Source organism: Bacillus rossius, chromosome 2 (assembly GCF_032445375.1).
Source record: "Bacillus rossius redtenbacheri isolate Brsri chromosome 2, Brsri_v3, whole genome shotgun sequence".
In the NCBI taxonomy this organism is placed as follows: Eukaryota; Metazoa; Arthropoda; class Insecta; order Phasmatodea; family Bacillidae; genus Bacillus; species Bacillus rossius.
In genome coordinates, this window is record NC_086331.1 from 83,923,264 (window position 1) to 83,940,124 (window position 16,861).

The window sequence follows — 16,861 nt, forward strand, 5'->3', positions numbered from 1 at the left end:
TCCTTTTTGATTTAAGAAATCCTAAAAGATAGAGATATATCTGCATATGGCTGCAAGAGCAAAATTATTTGCAATTATTAGGGCCCTGCTTCACCGGGCATGTTGAATTATTGCATTTTCAAGTCATTATTTTTGCTTTATTGCCAATTATACAAAAGTTGCAATATATCAGCATTGTCAATTTCTTGTTGTTATTTTTTGTGGCAGATATATATTTACATTTTATATTATATTTGTAAAAAGACTGCCAAAAAATCATAATTATTTTTTTGTTTCTATTAGTGTCATAGCAAATCAAGTTCATTTTCCAAGGTTCCACAGCTGAGTAATGCATACAACTTTGATTCTAGGGTTCCATTTTCATAAATATAATTGTAATTAGCAAAAAACCATAAAATCCATCATGATGGATGGGGCAAAACCTTGAGCAGGAAAACTTAGCTGGGAACTTATCAAAAGGCATTTTACTATATTTTGTATAGTCATAAACTATGGGTAAATAAATTTGTATGATTTCAGATCACCCTTCTGAAGAATAATCATTCAAAATTTATTTTTTTATTTTTTTAGCTCAGGACTTCAGTATTTAACAATGGCAATAAATATCTCTATAATTGTTTTATGTAAAAAGTTTTTTCATATCATCAACCTCATTTTTTAAGAATTTCACCACTCAAGTGTTCATACCTGGAGTTAGCAAGAATCCAGTAAACTAACAAGAAAATATCAAAACAAATCACAGGAGGTGAGCTAAAGGATTTGCTATTTCATTAAATTCCAAATTTACATTATGATAGGGTCTTGTTGGGAGGATTCGCATACAGGTGTCATGGCGCCAGTCTGTTATTTATCATGCAGAGAGACCTGGCTCGACTATCTAAGAGTGTGATGTCACTCCAAGGCTGATGAGAAAGAGTTTCCTATCTAACTGAACAGATGTAAGGACAAAACCTACCCCACAATCAGCAATGGGGATGCTATGTATTTGATTACTTGTACTAATTCCTCTGGCCCCATTGGCTCTCAAGGCATTCTATACTACTTAATACATTGCACCAACTTTCCCACTGAATTGATGAAACAAACCGGGGATAAGTTATTGACTATTATTTATACTGGGAAACTACAAATATCTGGTGAACTAATTTCAGGACCTCTGCATAAAACTTTCAAAACCTTTTTTCGCAATCATATAGTAATTTTTGATGTATAATAAGCAAAATTAAACATAACACTAAACAGATTTACTTTTTGTATGAATGTGCTGATATTTATGTTAGAAAGCTAAAACATTTACATGATTTGAGTAGACAGTCCCTATTTACATTTAATAATCAAGTACAGACTCAAATAATGGATCAGAAATCCAAACACAAGTTAGCAAAAGACAGCTGGAAATTAAAGTTTTATGACTTATTGCACCGTTACTGATTATTTCGATACTTTTTCGTGACTTTCGTGACCAGTCCTTCAGTTCTGTTACTTTTTCCATGACTTTCCCAACCTGTAGACACCATGTTATTAATTATGCACACACATTAAAATGCTGCTAATAAGTGTCAAAACTGCCTATCGGTAAGCAACAAGGCTAGGTGAGGCCTGGACCACGCCACATGGCAGGGTTTCCTGTTTGGTGATAAAATATAGAGTTACAGTGGTAATGATTATTGAAGCAGCTTGCTGAATTGGTGAAGCTGAAGGTCAACCCAAGGAAAGAAAGCCAAAGAATTAGGAATAAATTAAGAATATCAGAACAACAATATCAGTGCAGACAAACAATGGATTCCCCGACATGCACGGACATGTCCAAACTCTGTCGCTCTTAGTTGAAGGTTAGGGTGGGCAAGCTGTGCCTAGTGAATGATAATTATTTATTTATATAATTTTTGATGGTGAAATTTTGGTATGCAATGAAATGTGTGCACACAATGCAACATAAATTCAACAGGTTGAAATTCACTATGCAATCACATTTAAATGTGAAATATACATTGTAAAACATGGTTTATTAAATTAACTTTGTTCCAAGAATGTAAATATGTCACAAGCAAACTAAATATATTTACATTTACTAAACTGTTTTACATAATGCAATTAAATACTAGTTGAAATGTTGGTACTAGTTTTATTAGATTTCAAATTCTCCTTTCTTCTTTAGATACCAATTAACATCACTGTGTGGATGCGCAGTAGCCATCTTGTCAAAAGTGTGAACTTCGTTGATACGTGAAAATATATTGTATGAAATATGATCGTAGGATTAAGGATAATGGTTCGGGAAACATGTTAATAATCTTATTTCCTAGAGATGCGACTTCCGTGTCAAAACAGTTCAGGAAATTGTACTTTTGAGTACTATTTGTCAATAAATGACATTTACTATTTTTTATGTTGTTAAACCTAACCTAACCAACAGTTTCCATAAATATAAAGTATTTTTAACGTAGCTTACCTCGGGAGCTGTTCAAATTGCTAACTACCAATAAACTACTTGAAATATCACAATACAGTTTTACGGAATCATCAAATATAAGAGGAATTCAAATACACAATTATCATAATTCTATTTTAATTTTTGAAGTCATTCTTCTTTAGGTGCATTTAGGTTACATTTTAGAATCAATAAATATACATGTAATATAAAATAGAAATTTTACGGAATGTGCATTTTGTCCAGTTGTATTTAAATGCGAAGATATACAAAGTAGCATGTGGTTTATTTTTAAAAGACTTAAAATTAGTTCATGTCAGAATGAATATTGACAAATAGTTACAACTACTACTCCTACCTGTGTTTTTTAATGTGAACCTAGCGAACACAGTTTCTGCAATTTGGTTTTCTTCAGGTTTACTTATAATTTATTAGTCAAAAAATGTGTGTTAAAACATACATATCATTGACGATATTGAACACTTAGTTTATTTCACATAATTATTAAGTTAAAATTTCATCATTAACTAGAAAAATATAAACTATTTTATTCCTGCCTACCACTATATGGTGATGGTACAGCAAACATCAGTTATTTTCATAGAAAATACGTAGTTGAGTGCAGCAGAATGCTTTGCAAAAAAAAAATGGTAATTCAACCCACCAACGAGAGGCACCGCAGCTAGTTTAAATATAAATTAAAGAATGGAATGTTTACACAAATTTTGAGGCAGTTTTGAAGCATTTTGTCAAGTCCTAATTTTTTTCCATGGTAATTTCATATTGATTTTAAAGGAAATTTAAGCAATTAAAACTGTCCTATGGAGCTCACAAATCAATAAATAATGCTTGAAGTATGCTTTTTTTTTTTGGCTTTCACTCTTGCCTTTGTGAATTAATCCCAGTGTCATTTCAAACTTTGAGGTATAAAATATTTTACAATGACTAAAATCTTACTTAACATAAAAAAAATTTAACATTATTATTTATTATTATTTTGTCAACATTAACATAAGAGTAGTTTACAATTCACTTAGTTTTCTGCGAACACTGACTTTGCTGTAGTTCTTCACCCATTGACAATTACCTAGTAGGGCTGATATTAAACATTTAAATAGAAGATTCAATTATTTCACCCTTATAGTGCTTAAAGACTTTATGTTAGTTATTTGATCAGAGTCCAAAATATATGCACCATCTACATATTAAAAAAGTTTCACTGGTTTTAATTTTTCTCAAGTATTTAATATACCTTGAAAGAACTATACCAAAATAAACGTGAAATCACATATTAAAACAGTTGATCATAAAATATGTGTTAAGATATTACAATTTCATTTTAAACTAATTTTGTTTCATGTTTAAAATATAGTCAACAAAGTATGTACTTTGAAACAATCAGGAAAAATTTTATCATAGCATACATCTTAACACAAACAATAAACATGTATATACTTGCCAACTTTTGAAATTCCTAATCCAGTAAACAAAATTTAATGGTTAATTTTCACATAAATCATTCATTCATTGCAATTTAGTTACCCTAAGATTAAACCTGAAAAATTACTAAACACTATATCTTATATATAAAATTCTTGTGTCACAGTTTTCGTTGCCATACTCCTCCGAAACGGCTTGACCGATTTTGATGAAATTTTTTGTGCTTATCCGGTATCTATGAGAATCGGCCAACATCTATTTTTCATCCCCCTAAATGTTAGGGGTAGTCCACCCCTAAATTTTTTTTTATTTCCAGTTTTTGGTAGGAAATCACCATGGCAACGGCTGTTGCTTTGTTGATGCTTCATTCGTCTCCATGGCAACGACTATTTCATTGTTAGTGCAGTCCTCATCACCGTTGAAATTTTGCGGGTACTTTAAATATCAAAAATTGCCCTTTTTTTTCAAGTATATATATTTTACAGACTTGAAACTTCACAGTAATGTTCCTTATGTTACGCAGGGTGGTTAAAACCAGGAAACAGTGGGTACTTTGTCTGCATGAGAACAGGATTTTCAATTGTTCATGCCTTCTGCGTCTCCATGGCAACGGGCATCGCGCGGCAGTGGCGTACCCACAAGGAGGGGCATGTATAATGAGCGGCGCAAGAGTGATCTGCCTGTAGACTGCCATAGCGAAGTACGGGTACATCAGTTTTACGTTGCGTGCACGAGTCGGGAAACCATCGGTACATTATACAGCATTGTAATAAATTTTCACGGAATTTTTTATTATTTACCATTACTGTAAATGGGAGATGTGGCATAATTCTTTTTCCATTAGTATAGCCGTGCGAAGCCGGATCGGGCAGCTAGTATTTTATACTATCTACAAAAGTCAAAATATATTCAGAAAAAAAAATTATAGCTTTTAAATTACCTAAAAAATATGCTTTGTAAATTTCATAGTTCACACACATCTTCTAATAGTACTTTACACAATATTGCACCCATCATCAGCTGCACTCAATTATTCTGTTCATATATATGAGTGTACTAAAATATACTAACTTATTTACAACACATTTGTACCAGCCATTTTTTCTTAAGGGAAATGCTTGAGTGATGCTGCAGAAGTAGGCCAGTGCCTAGAATTTTAGTATGCATCATTTGTGGAAGAAAGGGGGGGGAAAGGGGAGAATATGTAAATCAATAGGTAAATGTCTATTTTTATGTTCAGTAAAATAATTCTAATCCCTATAATATTATAGTTATTACACATCAGTTATAGTTATATTAATGCTTAAAATTAAATTGATCATAAGATCATCAAAACTAGTGTAATGTTTTTATATTTTTTTGAAATTTTTCTTTTTCAATGTGCTTTAAACAGTGTAAAAGCTGACTCGAAGCTATCAAATCAAAACAGTGCCGCCTTAATAAACATAAACATTAGTATCTGTTATGTGGACAAAATACACAGCAACAAATGTCTCAGATGTTACACATGTTTATCAGGCAATTTCAAAAGAAAGAGCTTGCTACATTTTGAGACAAGACATTCACTACAGGCATAATGAATATTTACATTCATAGTTCAGCAGTAAAATTAAAAATGCAGCACAAGTAAGAGCACATAAGAGCAGGTAACTCAAGAAAGTTACAAAAACTTTGAATATTTATTAGTAGCTCACCTGTAAAACCCCAATATATCCCAAGTATGGACAAGTTAAACTTAACTCTACAGTTCTTCTTACTATTTACCCAAATGCCACAGAACACAATACAAACACACACTGCCCACATAAATAGTCCCTTCGCTCGCTGACTTCCCTGAAACTGACAATGGGAAATCAGTTTTTTCATATGCGCAATGCTGCAGTATATAAAGAAGGCAAACAACAGGGGTAACTACCTTACTACAAAAGGTAAGCATGCAGAAAACAGGGAGTTCCTGGTTGATTTTTTTTTTTTTTGTGTTATGTTAACATAATGGAATTGTTTAGGCATCTGCGCCTGAGTTGAATGATGCCACCTCAATGCACGAAGCCGGCATGAAATTGTCGCCAGAATGGTGCGTTTTTAACCTTCCTGCGGGAACAGTCTGGTTGCTTCTAGTTCCTAGTCAATGGAGGAATTTTAGGTATAAATACCTAAATTACCTTTGTCGGCGAGGCAGACAAAGAGAGCAGCACAGCGAGACCAGCGAGAGAGACTGACACACACTGCATGTGACACCAACTGCAGTCAGCCTACACCGTCAAGAAGCTCACCCGCTGTCGTCACCTTGAAAGCCACCTGTAAGACTTGGACTGTGGTAAACCCTCTTTGTCATTTGTAGAGTGGGACTTGTCATTCTTGCTGATGCAAGGACTTAGAATAATTGGTGAGTCGAAGAAGCGAGTGGTAATTGATACTCGTTTTGTACTTAGTAGTTTGTGGCTGTAAGGAGTAAGGGCTGATAGAGGTTGGCATGTGAAGACAACGAGGCTGGGAGCAGACGAGTGTGTTAGGAAAATGAGTACCTGTTTGCAGACTTTATATTACACAAAGGGTTGGAGAAGTACAGGCCGCGAACTGTGTTGCTATTAAAAGAACTTAGCCTGTCATTGTATTGGTGCAAGAAACATACTGGGGAGCATTGAAAATTTGCTGCATGCAATAAGTTCGAGAGACATCATACTGGTGACATGTACTGATGTGACAGTTGGTGGTTGTGACATTGAACTTACGAATAACAGTTTGTTCCGAGACTTTAACAAGATTTCAACAGTGGTCACAGATCGGAGTCCACGTGGCGTCACGTTGCCTTTTGCCTCGCGGAGTTACGGTTCCCAGTCTGGCGAATGTGTGCACCGCCAGTCTCCTGTTACTGAGGGACTGACAAGACCCCCGTGATCAGTGGACATCATGCCTTTTAGAGGAGGTGACAAACACCAATAAATAATTAAGGTGAGTTTTATCCCTCTCACACACTGCTGCTTTGTGGTGGTCAATTACTATTTGTCCCGGAATATGAGACTAGTATAAGAGTGCTGGGATTTATTGTAAGCTTCAGATGTGTACTTACAAATGATAAGAAACTGTAGTAAATAGTATCAAAGCTTATTTAACTTTCGTATTGTAACTTTGCCGTTAAGAACAATGAGCATTCATTTATGTGACAGACTCAGTTATATATTTTATATTTTAAAGAGGTCTATGTAATAATGATGGTTTCAAGCATGTTTTAGAGTTTATATCGGGATATTTTTATATGTATTATAATACACTTGCTAACTCCTAGATTTTAAGGTGGATTTAAACATGTAAATGTGTGTATTGATTCTTTTTTGTATAGTTCTCCATTTATTGGAGGCTGTAAGGCTTTTCATTAAAATTGTAAAAGTTTTCATGACAAGTTTCAGAGATTCACTTAATACTTGGTAATTTTTGACAGTTGGAACAAGCTAACTGCACAACGGCGTTGAGTTTGTAGTTGCAAGCTAAAATGGCACTTTGCTTTGAAGAGTTGAGACCTAAAGGTAATTGCTACATATGTATTAAAGCTGGTATTTAATTGTTAAATTGTTATGCTCAGAGAAACAACTGAAAAAAGTTATGTTGGAAGAACTACTTATAATAACAGAACCATTAAGAGCATACTGTACATATTCCGAGGATTTGCCCGTTTGTAAAAGGGTTATATGAAATTTGTAATAAACATGTGTTCATTATCACTTAACACTCTGTAGGCAATCTCTGCCAGATTTTACCCCCTTGTGCCTCACTCTTGTCAAGGGGAGAGGTTACACTTTTGTGGAAATTATGTTTTACTAATGCCCAAATGTAGCATACATAAATACCTTGTCTAATAAAGTTTCTGCAATAAAACCCACACATTGTTAGTAAATTAAAAAAAGGTTAAGAAAAATTATTGACTAGTAAAATTTTTGTTTTGTTAAATTCTGGTACATTTGTGTACCCGAGCGGTTCTTCTCGGGTACCGGGTACAGACATAGTGATAAGGAACGTGTACCCAAATTCGGTTCGTCTGGCAACACTTCTCAAAGATTTTAGACAAATATAGATGCCCAACAGCCAGTGCCCAAAAGATAAACAAAAAAATTAAACTATGTGATGATCGGCTAGTAGCAGCCAATGGAGAAACAGATGACCTAGAATAATTTTTTTTTTGTTTGGCTTTGATATCCGATCACTGAAACATACGATACCAAACCCTTCAAAATTTATTTTAGTAATGTAAAAATTTCGGAAAACCAGTAAAATAACAGATATGACCATACAATCAGGGTTGGGTTTTCCCCGTACAAAAGCTATATTTCCCATCCCAGTGGGAAAAACTAGAAAATTCTGGGAAAAACTGGTAAATACAGGGTAAAACTGGTAAATACTCTACAATTAAAAATATGTATGTCTTATTTTCAATATTGTATATTACTTTCATATTTATTAACATTAATGTGTTTTTATTGATGAAAAAATTGAAAGGTATGCTTTGTTAATTTATTTTGCAGTATTTTAGAAAATTATTTGTGGAATTCTGGAACTTACATTTGGCACATGCATAAAACTTTTAATGATTGTACTTTTAAGCACCAAAATTAGTGAGAGGTACATATTTATTTTTGTGCCCTGAAATAAGCACCATGTGCCCTGGAATAAGCACCATGTGTCCTGGAATGAGCACCATGTGGAAGGAGCATTGGTCTGGCATGTACAGCCATGTTGTTTATGTTCATCAGCTGCAGTGATAAGGTACTAGTTTCACACGTGGAAGATAAAAATGCCAAAAACTTCAACCAAAGGAAAAGGGGGAAAACCACTCAATTCTGTTTGGAGTCATTTCAACCAAAGTGAAGATGCAAGTGGCAAGTTAATAGTTAAGTATAAAGCATGCAATCAAGTAGTAAGTGTAAAAAAATGGGAAAGCATATTTCACAAACTTGTCCTGAACATAAAAAAAAAATTAAAACATTCATACCAATTCTTGTTCTCAAGCTGGTATTGATTCCAGTATGGCAGCAACTAGTGATTGTGATGAAAATTATCCAAGACCTTCAACTGCTAACAGACCTACAAGCACAATTTCTACTACAGGCGTAAAACATTCAGTCAACAAATTCCAGCCTTTTGTAAGTGACTTTGTAATGCACACTTCAACCGCAAAAAAAAAAAGAACTTGATTTCAAAGTAGCACAATTTTTTTATGCATGTAACATTCCATTTTCAACAGTAGAGAACAAAAATTTCACTGATATGATATCTGTATTGAGACCTGGCTACAAACCTCCAACCCGTAAATGTCTGGCACAGGATCTTCTTGACAAAATAACAGAAGAGCTTCAAGAAACTGCTAGACAAACTGTTTTTGGCAGAGCTGTCACTCTTATGCAAGATGGCTGGAGCAATATTCAAAATGACCCGATAATAGCCAATTCCATATACTGCAATGGTAAGAGCATCTTCATTTCATCAGTAGATTGTGGCACTAATAAAAAAACAAGTGACTACTGTAAGAAACTTGTTTCTGAAGCAAAACTTACTGCTGAAACAACGTATGGGTGCACTATGAAAAGTTTTGTTTGTGACAATGAGCAAAAAATGGTTTCAATGAGGCAAAATCTCCAAAAAGAAGACATTGTTCCAATTGCATATGGTTGTGCATCACATTACTTGAATCTCCTAGACAAGAGCATCAGTGTTGAGTCACTTATGGCCCATGTTGTCGAAGTACAAAAATTCTTCAGGAACCATCACATCCCAGGAAGTTTACTGAAAGAGTACTCTAGTTCAGTTAAACCACAAATCCCAGGCGAAATAAGATGGAACTCTGAGATGGCCTGCTTACAAACTTATATTACGAATAGGCCATTCTACTTGCAAATTGTAGTCAGGCATGAAGACGAAATTAATGACAACATCAAGTCCATAATCAAAAAAAATGGTATCTACAAAGAGGTGAAAAATATGTACAACCAGTTGAAACCAATTTCTGATGCAATGAATAAATTACAGAGTGACAGTGCAAACATTGCAGATGCTTGCGGGGTCTTTCTGGATCTACTACATAATAATCAACTGAAAACACACAAAAAGAAAGTGAAGTCTAGGTCTGATAGTGCTATTACTTCTATTCATATTTTGGCAAATATGATGCATCCCTTGTATAAGGGTAAAAAGTTGTCTCAAGCCCAAGAGGAATCTGCTCGTATGTACTTACAAGGCATAAACCCTCAGTACTTGCTTTACATTGTTAAGTTTCAATTGGAAGAAGAACCCTACCCAAAGACATTTTTTTCAGATTAGATTGTTAGTGGTATTTTACCTTCTCAGTGGTGGAAAAACCTGAAAAAAGTGGAATTTATGCAGACTTTCTGGATTTAATGGACCATATTCAAGGATGCCCTGCATCATCTGCATCTTTGGAGTGAATTTTTTTCAATTTTTCATTCATCCATAGCAATACCAGAAATAGATTGAGAACTGAAAGGGCTGCTAAATTAGTATTTTGTTATATGACATTGAAAAATAAAGCAGACACTGTAACACTTGACCGATAACTTGTAGAAATTCTAGTCTGGCAAAATAGTAATACAAAATTATTTCAATTTTGAGATTGTACTTTGTTTTCTTCAACAATTCAGTCTCTTGGTTATTTTGTGTGTTTGCTTGTAAGTGTTTGAAATGTGAACAATGTGCATGTGATTATTATTTACAATTATTATATTGAAGTGAAATGTGTTCTTTGCATTTTCTGGCATAATTTAATTACTTTTTTTTGTAATTTTTTTGTGAATTCTTCTATCTTAATAGGTTGAACATTGTTCCTATGTCCTATTACGATTTCCAAATTATAGATGTAACTAGAATAATTCAGATTTTTTTGGTCATTTTATATTTTTGCTGCTATTTGTTTGAAACACAAACAATGTGGATGCGCAGTAATAGAATTCCTTGGGTTTTCTTGACATAAAAATGGTTTTCTGTAATGTTGCATAGCATATTTGTCTGTTGGAATGGTTTGAAAAATGCACCCTATTGTAATTAATGTAACTACACTTTTGTGATTAATACATACATACAAAAGTTACTAAAATTATAAATATATTCATTTTCATTTACTAACAAGTAATGCATTTTAAATCAATGAATTTTACAGATTTACTACAATAGATATTGTGATTAAAAAAAAGTTTTATCTTTAAATTACATTAAAGTTTTTCCCACGTGGAAAAAACTAATATTTCCCAAGACAGTAAATACCGGATTTTACGATGGTATTTGCCAGGGATGGGAGAAACGTTGCCAACCCTGCATACAATCGTACAATAACACGATTTTCTGTATATTTTACGGGAAAATCGTACAAGTATGCATGTATTATTTTCATCTTAGTGCAAGGCTGTAAAAATGCAATCAAAATGAGGAGTGAATGTGTGTTTTTATATATGTTGGAGGGTTACACAATAAAATAATTAATAAAAATTAAATGATATAAAATTATATTTGCTATTAAAGTTATAAAATACTGATGCAGTTGTAACAACCCAGATAACAGCCTTCCCCATGCAATCAGGTAATAATAATTTGTTATAAATGTTTTGTTTGAGGTTAGATATAAAAATTTTTCCTTTCAGAAGTTATTGTGAACGTAATTCACCAGGTTTATTGTTTTTATTTTTATCAGTCAAAACTTTATTTTTCTAGTTATTTTTTTTTTTTGCTGGCTTCTTTGTGTGGGAAGGCATGCTGACGTAATTCTCCTTCGTTATTTCCACGACCGAGGCTTTGTTTCACACGCTAGGCGTTTGAGTCACTGTCACGGGAGTGTGAGAAAGAGACAAAATCGCTGCGTCGTGGGAACAGAAGTAAGCATTTCGTGGAAGTTTCTGTTGCTATGCACCGTGATTGGCTGAGAATTACATCAGCGAGCCCAGGACACTGCCCGCACAAAGGGAAGGAAGGCTGTAAAGTTAATCATTGTCCAAACACGTTGCCGAGCAGTCATTGTTCGAGCACTGTGACGAGAGGTCGTGGTCGGGCGATGGCTCGCATAACATAATAAGGTTCTGTTATTAAAGTACAACTTTGCGGGCTACGGTCCGGGCGATGCCTAATAACCTTTTTTTGGGACATTTTGATTAATTAGAATTTTTTTTGACCGTAGTCATAGGCAAAGCCCACAGCGAGGTGACAAAGGGTTTTGTCCAGCCGTCGCTGCCCGGAACTTATCCGAGCAATATAATGTAATTCGTAATAATAGTACAGTAGAACCCGATTATCCGTGTTAATGAAGGGGACGAGTGAGTCGGATAATCGAAAATCGCGGTTAACCGAGTTATGCTTGCCTCAAAGGTCATTAGCCCACAGACAGCCATCTGTGGACATTCGGAGATTACATATATACACATGCTTTGTGTGCGTGTGCGTTGTTGACATAGAAGCGGACTGCTTAGTGCTGGGCAGCAGTGGTTTTTAAGTCTTTCGTGTGCGGAGACGTGGGCACGCGAGTCGTTGTTGCACCGAGGTGTGTGACTAGCCGCCCGCCAGTCCGAGGGCCCAAGACAGCTGATAGCTGCCAAGGTCACGCATTCTTTTCATCGCCCGTAAGCGACGCTGCCACACTTCGCTCATTGCTCTGTTGTCAGTAACACCATTGGGCTGGTTATTGTTTTACAGAACGACTGCCTTCAAAATTCTTTTCGAGATAAGATTTTTCATACCAGTGCATTGAGACTTGATTTGATGGTTTTGAAACGGTGTCTCTGTCTCGTATAATTCACGGTGTTTTTATCCCCCTTTATTTATATGAATTTAAAATGTTAGATTTTTTATTTTTAGTTTGCTGAACGTGGAATTAGTGCAAAAACGGCCTATTATGACTTAAGTGTTGCAGATGGGTCGGAAATCTTATAACGACCACCTCTCTATAACGACCCTAATCTCGGGAACCGTGAGTGGTCGTTATATCTATTCTCCGTTCACTCTTAGCTGAGTTTTGAAATAAACAAACACCGTCGTATCACTGTGCAGCGTCAGCAAGTGATAGGCTGAATTTATCTTACGTGCCAAGCACTAGTTGCAACACACACACTTCCGTACAGTCGGTGCTCATAAAATAACGGAGAAGTAATATAACAGGAAAATGGTTCTTCTGTCAAGCCTAGTTTTTTTTTTTAAAAATTACGTCTGCTGTGATAAAATTACGCCACTTAATGCTACACCCTCCGACCTTTTCTGTTGAAACCATTCAAACAAACAAGTGTCCAAGCTGCTAAATGTGGATTCTTTCATCGTCTTGCGTTTATTTAATCCACTTGAAGTGTCAGCCTGTGAAGCAAACTGAAGGATATTTTCGCGATTTTTTATGATGTCGCGCACTATTGTGTTACCGACAAACTCAGTCGCAAGTTTGCAATCGTTTCTCCACTCTGAAATCTTTCTATAATTTTTGTTTTGCTGTCGATGGACAGTACCACTCGCTTTCTTTTCTGTTCATTTGATGACATGATGAAATGTTGCGCTCAACACTTCCGCACAACACAACGGTATAATCCGTCGGAATGCAGATCACTGTTACAATACATAATATTATCACCACCTTGACGCTTCAACAACGTACACTAATGGAATGGACTGTCTCCATGCGCCGGGTAATCTCTGTGGCACGGCGCCGTGCTGCGCGCGGGAGTGTACAGTCCGGTCATGCGGACGTGGAATCGCGCACCAGTGTATAATCTATTCACGTAACATGGAACACAAAAATATTATGTACATACGTATGTATGTACTAGTATTTTTTTTTAAACTTTCTGTGTATATAAACATAACTGAGTCAAAGTACTTTGACCAACATACATTTTGCAAAGTATTTTAACATTTACATACATTTTGAATCATTGGTTATATGTAACTAAAAAATTGGACTTGATGGACATAAATCGCGGTTAATCCGCGAATCGGATGATCGAGTCGCGGATAATCGGGGTTCTACTGTATACGTGTTTTTCTACTTTCTGGATGTACAGTTTAAAATTTTTTTTGTGTCCTGTTGTGCAGAAAATATTGTGATTTTTACATGAATAAAAAAAAAACAGTTAATACATTGAACATTGCGTATAAATTACTTTGTGACCTGCTACCAACCTGTATGTTCACTCATCACCTAATTTTGAGCTAGCCGGAGGTGGTGAGTGGTAAAACAGTTGACACAAAATCAAATTGGCAATAAAGAATTTTTATAGATAATATTTATATGTGTATGAAAAAATTAATCTCTAAGAATATGATGATAGTTATTGTCTTACCTGCTCTTTGTCTTTAATTTTTCTCCATGGTAACTGTCCATTGACAAACTCTACTAACATGTAGAATAGAGACCAAAGATCATCATGTCGTCCCATCTCCTGAAAAATAAAAATTTTAGGTTTTCAGTTATTTTAAATGATACCTTCTAAAAAAAAATTGATAAGAGCATTAGCAATAGTATCTATAAACTATCTTGGCTAGTGAGGTTTAACCACATCACAGTGGTAGTATTCGCCCAAGTTTCATCCTGCACTGCAACATACATCTTTAGGGTTGAGATTAAATTAAGTTGGGATTTTTTTTTTCATAGCCTAAGTTAATGTAAAAGTGTGCAGGAAAGGTCCAGGTTAGGTGAGAAGGCATTTCAGGCTTACAGCCTATACATCCTATCACGCAGGAATTAAATAATGTGGGAAAATTCATATGCATCTTGTGCTCCTGGGGTTTTTTGCCAGTCACGGCAGTGATTGATACCATGGCTGACACCCCTTTGGTCACCCTAGCCAAAGCTAGCTACTGTGACCCAGGTAAAACCTGCACAGAAATAGGGAATACCATGAGCGAAGTAATGCGAGGATCAATTAACATTCATTAAAGCAAGCAATGTCACTGCTGGATAAAGGAAAAAAGGTCCAGGTGAAAAGAATTGGGTGGGGCAGAAAAAGTGCCATGAAGGGTTGGGAACTTAGGCATTGCAGCCTGCATTAGTTCATCAAGCGAACGTAGTTGCTGTACTAGGTATACATGCACCCCTGGGAGCAGGCAACTGTACTCATCAACCTGCCCAGCTGCCAGTTGGCTGCCTATAAAAAATAATTTGCTACTACTAGTGCCTCAGCTCCAGCAACACCTACAGCAGCAGAAGGGCCGAGAGCACGTAAACCTTAAACCAGTAAATCAGCTCAAACTGCTGACGTACGAGGATCCAGGCAGCCCGGTGTTACTGCATTGCCATCTTCCTTCCTCGCAGTCAACAACTGGCTACCTTTCGTGCCAGCGTGACTGACAAGCGCATACCTTCTATTCCCCAAAATCCCCGAGACATTTTAAGGTCATTCCACTCAGGGCAACCACTGTAGGCTGCAGTGGCCCTGGCCAAAGGTGCCAATTGTCTTTCCCTCTGAGTTCAGACGCTGTTCTAGTCAGTTGCGCGAGCATCTTCCACAGCCCTACAAGTTCCAGCTCGCAATTCGCTACACTTCACATCTTGTGCACCTTAAGGGGCCCGCCTCGTGGCCGATTTTTTCACCGCTCGGGCTCAAGAGTTGTAGTTTTTCCTCCAAGCAGGGTGGCGAGTCGAAGAAACACTGAGCAGGGAGGAGGGCAGCTGGGGAGTGGGGGGGACACAGCTCCGGCCACCTTCCTCTTCCCTTCTTCCTTGACGCGACCTTGAACGCAACGCGGGAGGAGGGGAAAAGACAGACGCAGAGAATGAGAGAATGATAGCAGGCCGTGGTGATAAGGAACGTGTAGCTGGCGACCGCTCGCTTCCCTGTCCACAGCAATGCATATTTGTGTCCTGAATAATCCACACGCTAGGCTATCCCGTACAAGACGCACAGTATAAGCCTATATTACGCCAACAGTTTCCCAAATTATAATGCTCTATCTGCTTATTATAGAAACACAAGTCTTGCAATTTTTAAGATCGATATAATATTACCTAAAAGTAAAGACCTATTAAATTACTGGTAACTGAATGATAAAATTTTCTAGCTCTGCTTGAACCAATAAACATGCCCAGTTTAATACATTTTCCTGTCATTAAACTTTAGCGTAGATTTAACTTATATCGGTTTAAAAAAAACCTTGTTCTAAAGGGGAGTATGTGCAAGTAAAAAAGGTAAACATAATTTCTGATGAAAAAGAATTTTTGGAATTGGTTTTTAAATGACTTTGAAGAAAGCATATTTTTTTTTTAATTTAGTTGATAACCTAATCTGGAACATATGTTTCGTACGTTGGCGTTTCAACTTCTTACACTTCAGAATTTAATCCTCCAGTTATTGTTTGTGAAGGTTAGGACCGCATATTCTTCATTTAAATTAAGCCCATTACACAGCTGCCAAATTTATGCTATACCTTCAATTATACCCATGGGGATAAAAATGAGCAAAAGTTTATCTAGCAGAAGAGAAGAAATAATTAGTTACTCCATTCACACGATACCTAGAATACTAACAGAAAACCTAACAACGCATTTGCCGACAAATCATGCTTTTTGGGCTAGGATAGACATGTTATTGTCCATTCAACCAATTACTGAAAATATATAAAAAATCTCACGGTGTATTTAAAAATAATGTAACCTGGTGGATGAACTTGGTATTTAATCTTCCTGACTTCACTTGCAAAAAATAAAACAAATTTGTGCGGTATTAAAAAAAACCGAGCAATTGTAAAATTAATGAAGTTTGCTCAAATGTAGTTTATTTATTATATATTCATAAGATAACATAAATAAGACAGCTCATTCAACTAATTCACAATATTAAATGTGCTATTTGTATTGTACTAATTCCAAATGGTCCCGATTCACATATTTTATACGTACGTACATACTGATTGGTTACTAACTTATTCTACTACTTAAAAGAAATTGTAATTAACAATTTTCGTTAACAAGTGAGACAAATAAACACGCTCAGTTTAATGTAGTAGTTCGCATAGTAAACTGAA

General features: G+C 35.7%; 1 protein-coding gene across 3 annotated transcripts in view; it reads right to left on the bottom strand.

The window, feature by feature from the left end:
* The window catches only part of LOC134529418 (tau-tubulin kinase homolog Asator), a 219,619-nt gene that overhangs the window by 160,749 nt on the left and 42,009 nt on the right, over positions 1-16,861 (bottom strand). For all 3 annotated transcript variants that reach the window (XM_063363469.1, XM_063363468.1, XM_063363470.1), the window contains one exon: positions 14,182-14,280. In XM_063363469.1, coding sequence (XP_063219539.1) covers positions 14,182-14,280 — 99 coding nt within the window. The remainder of the gene's footprint in view (positions 1-14,181; positions 14,281-16,861) is intronic.